Genomic DNA, 8,207 nt, shown 5'->3' on the forward strand with positions numbered 1-8,207 from the left:
AAAACAGGTTACAACTTCTAGAACAATTAGAACAGGTTCTGAAGAGGCTGAGAGTACATAGTTAGTAAAGGCCTCTTAGATAGAGGTTTACATGTATTAAGCTAGTTCTACTTGTAACTACTAATCTAGTAGGACAGTAAGAGTAGTAGTTAGTATAAAAGGGTCTATGTTTACACTACAAAGGAATTGGCACTAAACTAAAAGGAGTAATGAATAAAAGAAGGGTGGTAAAAGTTTAAAAGGGTTTAGAAAGTTTAAAATTTAAAAATGTAAAAGGGTTAGAACAAAGAAAAGAGATTAACACAATAGTAAGTACTAATACTCAAAATGTAGGAGAATTGTAGGGTAGTAATAGGTAGTCTTAATCTAATGTTAGTAACAGTGTAGAGGGGACCTGAAGGCTTAATAAGAGGACTCAGGCTACAACTATCTTACACAACAGAAATATAGAACACAAGTACTAGAATATAGTTAGAACTTACAAAACAGGCAGAGAGAGAGAGTGAGACAAGAGTAGAGTATATAGAGTAAGTCTAAGAGTACAGGACTACCTAAAGTAGACAAGATTAAGACTACAGGACTAGTCTGATCTTATACACCTATATATACTAAACTATACAAGAGTACTTAGAGAGTATGAGCTATTAAGAATGATAAGCTACAAAGAATAAAAGAAAGGAATGTCAAAGATAAAGGTACAAAGAATGAAGGGATAGACAAAGGGTAAGAGACTATAGAATGAACAAAGAATGAAGGGGTGGTCAAAGGAATAGAATGATAAAGTAAGGAAGGGTAGTAGTAAGAGTTAGTATGTATATAGTTTATAGATAGTACTCCTAAGGGACAGAAGTCCTGAGTTTCAGTACAGAAGGGTGTAGAACCCTTAGAACTGAAGGTATAAGAGTAGAGAATCATAACAATTACATTCTGAGTAGTACATAAAGGTTTATTATACACAAATATATAAAAATATAAGTAAAACCAATGAAATGAAGTGGATTTAAGTGTATACACATAGTTGTATCTTGCTCTTAATTACTAACAACTACTCAGAGACAATACTAAAGCCTTGGATTTATTAATTAAGTATTAGTTTTTACTTTATTACTTGAGAATTACATTAAGAAGACAAAGAAATCAGTAAAATGAAGTGTAATAAGTAAATTACAGTATAATTTATTAATTAGTATCTATCTAGTCTAATACTGCTAGAAGTTCTCTCAATTTTTCTGTCTTAGTCCTTATTCTAGAGTTTATAAGTATCTGAGTATCTGTCTGTCTAAGCTTGTCTAGTTGTACTTTGAGTTCTGTTACTTTCATCCTGTTTACTATGTCTTGATTCAGCTGTATCTTGACTGTGTCAAGTTACTCATACCCTGTACTAACTGAAGAGCTTTGTATTATCTTTTGAGAACTCTAGAAAGCTGTTTTAGCATAATTCCTCCTGTAAATATATTGTAAGTACATAGGAGAATTAATTTTGATGGATTCATACTGTACTAGCTTGTTTTGAGTGAGTACTGGCCACACAGCACCCTCCCTTCCCTTATGAAAATCATACCAATGTTAAGATGTGTTTTACTATATACAGTCATGTGTGCATTTTTTTCTATTTTTTAGAAGTAGATTGTATATTTATCTCTCTTCTTGTAATTTGTAATAATAAATTATTTTTTTTACATAATAAGTCCTTAAACATGAATATCTAAAGATTTGTGTGAGGAATTTCCTTAATTCTAAGTATTTACTGAGATACATGTACTGTACCTACAGTATCTCACTCAATTTTCTAGTTATTTAAATTTCCTTACACAAACTTTTAGATATTCATGTTTTATTAATTTTAAAGATTTTTATTTATTTTTTTATAATGTATTGAGGGAGGAGATACATGTATAAAACCACAAGAAAACTCTCGACATGCAAATTGCGTGCTGCCATCACGGCATCTACCGTGGGAACGGCCGCGTCTTACCTTAGAAATGCCGACCCCCACTGTATCACGATTTTATTTTATTTTATTTTATCGGTAGCCTCCGTTCCTACAGTCGTTGTTCGCAGGTCAGCGAGGGCGTGTATAGCTAGAGCGATGGCAGACGATTCAACGCAGAAAGGTATGTACTATTGCACGTCTATTGTACGCGTTGGCTAATGAGCCGTGCCTTTAGTTCTTGTAGGAATCATCGGAGGCAGCGGGTTGTACGACCTCGACAACCTCGGCCCTGTGTAAGTAGAATATTATCTTTGTTCGTAATAATCTGATGAGACAATCCACGTAGTAAACAAGTAAAGCCAGACACGGTGCGTCGTTTAGCGCACGAAGCCCTCTGCTGTTACCAGTCAATCTGACGCATATATTCAGCCATGGGGCCAGCCGAGTTCACCCATAACAATTGCTCGTGCACCAGGCGGCACGCTCGTCGCTTTCCTTGCGCGTCATGGTCCTGGGCATGCCATCCCGCCTTCTGCAATTCCCTCCCGCGCGAACATCGCTGCGCTCAAATCTCTCGGCGTCCGCCTCATCGTCGCATTCTCCGCAGTCGGTTCCCTCCGCGAGGAGATCAAACCAGGCGATTTTGTACTCCCCGACCAGATCATCGACAGAACAAAGGGAATCCGTCCTGCGAGCTTCTTCGAAGGCACATCTGTCGTCGCCCACGCGCAGTTCGGTGATCCGTTCGCGATGAAACTCGTCAAATTCCTTGAGAGCCGAGTGGGGAGGGCGTTAGAGGGCACGCATAAGGGTCTGCATACTGGCAAGACGATCGTCTGTATGGAGGGCCCACAGTTCTCTACACGTGCGGAGAGTAGAATGTACCGTGCATGGGGAGGTGACCTCATCAACATGAGCGTCCTCCCAGAAGCAAAGCTCGCACGTGAAGCAGAGATCAGCTATGCCCTCATTGCGACCTCTACGGACTACGATTCATGGCGCGAGAACAGCGAGTCGGTCACCGCCGCTGAGGTATTCAAAACTCTTAAGGACAACGCGGATACGTCAAGGCACGTAACGGAGCTCATCATTGCTGATTTACACGATGCAGCAGAGAACGGCGATATTTTGTCTGAAGAAGCGGGATCTATGAAATTCTCGATAATGCCAAGGTCGGAAGAACAGAAAGATGAGGATAGGAAGAAGCTGGCTTTTGTACTTCCCGCTTATTTTTCGTGAAGTACAGCTACGAATAGTATCAATTAGATCTAGGTGCGACTTTGCTTGCTTATTGTTGTCTTGATTACTAGAAAGTATAGAACAAAATTGTTGCACTATTACTTTACCGGAACCTGTGTTGACCGGCCAGAACACTGCTTCAATTCCTTAATAACAAATCTCCAACAGACTTGTAGACAATCAGTGTCTGGACTCCCTGCAAAGTAGGCTATTTACACTAGCAAAACACAGTAATAAGTATGGTCAAACCTTATGATTCATTGTACAATTCACTTGTATGATTCACTTCTATACAAAGTGAATTGTAGACTCTAGAACCCTAGCAACTCAGGGTGAATTACTCTGAAAGGTGAATTACACTTTAACACAATTTGTCTTACAATTCACTCTTATAGAACAGTACTGGTAGAGTGCTAAACACTGAGCTCAAAGATTGTAGGACACACAAAGACTGACAGGACAAAGGTATCTTTATTACAGTCAGTAAACAAGAACTAGTTGTATATAATAAGACACACCTTTGTTACAGTCAGTAAACAAGAACTAGTACAACAAAGGTGTAGACATAAGCTTTATATACTAGAGAAGAAAGGAAAGTGGCTCAGACTAAAGGAATGTGTGATACAAGTGAAAAAGGAGACTATATGTATAGCTCAGGATTGGGAAATGTATGTGTAGTCTAAGACTGTATAAGAGAGTTCTAGAACAGAACTCTCAGAACCCTTAGAACTATAGTAAGCTGTATAGTAGGCTTACACTCTTTCCTCCTCTAAACTACTGTTACTACTTATGTAAGTAAAGGTCCAACCATGTATACAAAATGTTTAGAGTAGAGTTCTGAAGCTTAGACTCAGATTTCCATTCTCTTCCCTATTTACTCTATTCTTCCTATTTAATAAGGTATTACTAACTTCTGTCTTAGTACTACTAGTTAATAATGTAAGAGACTTTGTAAATTTTGTCTGTATTATTAACAGATCTAGAGTGTACAAGGGCTTAGTCTAGGAATAGAAGGTTATTGTTTAGAACATAATACTTGAGTTAGTTTGAATAGAACCTTAAGAAGGTCTGATTTGAATCTAGAAGTTCTAAAGTATACTCAGATTTTTCTAGATTTACTATAATAATAAAGTACAGTCTATTATACTTAAGTATAAACTTAGTAGCTCAACCTAGAGTATTTGCTTAGTAGTTCTAACAATAGTTCTAAGTTAATAATATTACTTAGTCCTCTACTTAGAACTAATCCTCTTCTACCTAATACTAGTTTATATAGTAAGCTTACTATATTTTTACTACTAATAACTAATTCTAAGTATTTACTATCTGTTAGTAGATCTAGACTACAAAATCCTCTGTCTCTACTTTTAGAGTATATAGTTCTAACAGTTTTAAAAGTAGAACAAGTAGTAAAACTATATAAGAGTTAAATCTGTATTAGAGCTAGAACAGAGAGTATTTATTAAACACATTTACTAAGTTTATAATATAGAAACAGACTTATAAAAGTCTAAACTTCTATCCCTGTTACTGTTAGTCTATATAGAACCTAAAAAGCTAGTTTACTATCTTATTAGTGTATTTACTAACTTTATCAGTTTCAGAGTAGTAAGTTATAAACATCTTTAACTTTACATTTGTTTGTTTATACAAGACAGTCTAAAAACAGGATAGGAATAAGTAGTTCTAATCTAATACAATTTCTAAGAGTAGTCTGTTCTTACAATACTATTTACTAAAGAATAACTCTACAAAGTCTTCTACTAACATTTCTATCTAGTAGAGTTTAATCTGAATGTTAGTACTTTTAAAACAATTCATTATTATAACTATTCTATTAAACCTGTTATCTTTTAGTAAGAGTCTAATAAAGTCTATTATTATACTCTTAAAACAGTCCTTTAGATCTAGTAGTAAATAAAGAGGTCTGGTTAGTTTAGACATTGTACTCTTGTTCTATTAACACATATTACAATCTAGAATATAGTTCTACTCTAGATTCTAACACATGTTTAGTTAATAATACAATTCTCAGAGTACTAAGTATATCTTGTTTGTTCTAAAGTAACCTAACTTATTATATACTAAATAGTATAGTATTTTTTAAAGGTTTCTTATTCTTAGAATAATTAACTAGTTATTTAGGTAGAGTAGCTTATTTTCTTTACAAGTACTCTAAATACTAATTAGGTTAGCTTAGAGTTTGTGAGAGAACTCATTTGTGTTATAACTGTCTTAGATTGACTTTAGAAGATTAGAATCTGTTCTAATCTATAGTACTAATCTAATAATTTTGTCTTTAAAGAGGTCTTCTCTTACAAGTTCTAATTCACATTCTAAGTACTTAGATAGAGTGTTTGTAATTGTATTATCCTCCCTCTTAATATAGTGTAGCTTGTAATTATGTTAGGAAAAATACTATACTTACTAGACTTGTCTTTAAAATAGATCCTTCTAAGTGTTAAAATACTTAAGTGTGTAGTAATCTATATAAACATAAAAATGAACCCTAAGAAAATATACTTACTATTTCTTAAGAGCTTAGACAATTACAAGTAGTTCTTATTCATATACTAGGTAATTTTGTTCTACACTATTATATTATATAAACTCAAAAGTAACTAGTTAGACTAACTTTCAAAATGTTCTAATACTTAATACTACTCTAGTTCTATAGTTTAAAGTATTTATAGTTATATAAATGTTCTCTCTAGAGTAGTAATCTACTAATGTAAAACACTCTTAACTAGTTACAATCCTTTTAATTATATTAAAAGCTTGTTAGTGTTCTAAAGACTATTCTAAGAATACCTTGTTACAATCCTTACTAGTTAGTAGTAAGAGAATTATAGTATACTCTACTAACTCAAGTAAGTATATTATAATAAACTTTAGAAGTCTAAGGAATTTACAAACATTCTATGTGTTCTAAAGTTAGAACTATTATAGAATCTGTTTAACCTTCTTAGAATTAGCTTTTATACCTTGTTCTATAATAAGGTGTTTAAGAAACATTAGTGACTTACAAAACAGCTTTGTCTTTTTACTAGAACAGATAAGTTCTTTGTTCTAAAGTACTTCTATTACCTTACTAATGTTAACTATATACTTTACTTTAGACTAAGACTAAATAATAATGTTATTTAAGTATATATAGTAAATGTATTTAATTAAGTACTTGAGAGCCTTAGTAACTTACTACTATTAGGTAGTTAGTATATTATATAAACTTATTAGTATAACAGTCTACTTATATAGTCTGAAGAGAGTGTTTATTACTATTAGTAGAATATCTTTAAAGTCTATCTAAGTCTAGAAGAAGGTATTAGTTATATTAATCTTAGTATATATGTACTCTCTAAGACAATTATTAAGAATTTTGTTAATCTAAGGTAAGAGAGTACAGTTCTAAATAGTATTACTATTAAGTACTTAATAATTATATACTATGTATAAAAGTTCTATTAGATCTATCTTTAGAATTAAGAAAGTTAGAAATGAGTACAGACTGTCTAAGTACTATAACTGTTCTGTCTATATATACTAGTTAATTAGAGTGTACTATACCTTCTAATATTTCTAGAGACAAGTATATAATTATACTACTATTACTCTAAAAAGGTTCTTAAAAAATATATAATAGACAGTCTCTTTTAAGAGTTCTACTATTAAAGGTATCTCTTTTAGGAAACAGTTTAAGTACTATAGTTTTATCTCTTAGTCTAGTTTCTCAAAATAGTTTACTATTGTTAGAATCTCTACTTGTTTACAGACTACTATTACTATTAACTATACTAGTAGGAGCTTACTCTTAGAGTTGTTACTCAGAACTCTTACTCATTCTAAAGCTAGTTCTAGAGTATATTCTAGAACCTGTTTTATAGTCTAGTCCTTATAAGACTTTATTAGGTTGTATCTAAATCCCTTCTATACTACTGTCTACCCTTCTACATTAATTACTAAACAGTTTACTTATATAAATAAGTTTCTAAGAATCATTTTATTATATAGATTATTAACTATATAAGCCTTTACAACTTTAGACATTTACTCTCTGTTTACAGATTGTACTTATAACTTTACCTATTCTGTTACTCAAGTTTTAGAACTCCTGTCTGACTTAATTACTAGTGTTATAGTAAAGGGAATTTTAAGTAGAAAACACTTTAGACCTATCTAAAACACTAGTACTGTTAGTAACAGTATAGAGAGGACCTGAAGACTTAGTAAGAGGACTCAGACTATAACTATCCTACATAATAGAAATATAGAACACAAGTATTAGAATATAGTTAGAACTTGTAAAACAGGTAGAGAGAGAGAGTGAGACAAGAGTAGAGTATATAGAGTAAGTCTAAGAGTACAGAACTACTTAGAGTAAACAAGATTAAAACTATAAGACTAGTCTAATCTTATATACTTATATATACTAAACTATACAAAAGTACTTAGAGAGTATAAGCTATTAAGAATAATAAGCTATAAAGAATGAAAGAAAGGAAGGTCAAAGATAAAGGTATAAAGAATGAAGGGATGAACAAAGGGTAAGAGACTATAGAATTAACAAAGAATAAAGGAGTAGTTAAAGGAATAGAATAATAAAGTAAGGAAGGGTAGTAGTAAGAGTTAGTATACATATAGTTTATAAATAATACTCTTAAGAGACAGAAGTCCTAAGTTCTAGTACAGAAGAGTGTAGAACCTTTAGAACTGAAAGTATAAGAGTAGAGAACTATAACATTACTCTCTCTCTAAAACCAATTGTTCTAATTAGTAAACATTAGACTTAGTTAGTAGCTTAAACATAAGTTAGAATAGTAAGGCTTAGAAATCTGTAAGACTGAGTTTGTATAAAGTACTAGGATAAAGCTGATAGAAATCTCAGATTGTTTTAAGAGTATAAGTAAGGTTCTTAGTAGGTTCCTAAGTACACTCTTTAACTAGGTACCCTTTCTAGTAAACAAGGAATTTGAGTTTTCTGTATAATAACTTAGTATTTACTATATACTCTACTTTGTATTCTGGTTTAAAGCTA

The 8,207-nt window shown here is 32.4% G+C and overlaps 1 protein-coding gene across 1 annotated transcript; it reads left to right on the forward strand.

Annotated features, from left to right (window-relative positions):
* Positions 1-2,072: 2,072 nt before the first annotated feature.
* FOMMEDRAFT_125127 (Methylthioadenosine phosphorylase) lies at positions 2,073-3,327 on the forward strand. Its single transcript, XM_007267954.1, has 4 exons — positions 2,073-2,114; positions 2,169-2,226; positions 2,280-2,301; positions 2,363-3,327. Exons 1-4 carry the CDS (start codon positions 2,090-2,092, stop codon positions 3,170-3,172), a joined length of 915 nt encoding a protein of 304 aa, XP_007268016.1. The 5' UTR covers positions 2,073-2,089; the 3' UTR covers positions 3,173-3,327.
* The last annotated feature ends 4,880 nt before the right edge of the window (positions 3,328-8,207 follow it).

Source organism: Fomitiporia mediterranea (assembly GCF_000271605.1).
Source record: "Fomitiporia mediterranea MF3/22 unplaced genomic scaffold FOMMEscaffold_8, whole genome shotgun sequence".
Taxonomy (NCBI): Eukaryota; Fungi; Basidiomycota; class Agaricomycetes; order Hymenochaetales; family Hymenochaetaceae; genus Fomitiporia; species Fomitiporia mediterranea.

What these genes read in the sequence shown, in the direction of transcription:
- FOMMEDRAFT_125127 (XM_007267954.1), top strand. Translation starts at nt 2,090, where the DNA reads ATGGCAGACGATTCAACGCAGAAAG. An exon ending in AGACGATTCAACGCAGAAAG is followed by an intron (nt 2,115 to 2,168) that starts GTATGTACTATT and finishes CCGTGCCTTTAG; the next exon opens with TTCTTGTAGGAATCATCGGA. An exon ending in AACAAGTAAAGCCAGACACG is followed by an intron (nt 2,302 to 2,362) that starts GTGCGTCGTTTA and finishes GCATATATTCAG; the next exon opens with CCATGGGGCCAGCCGAGTTC.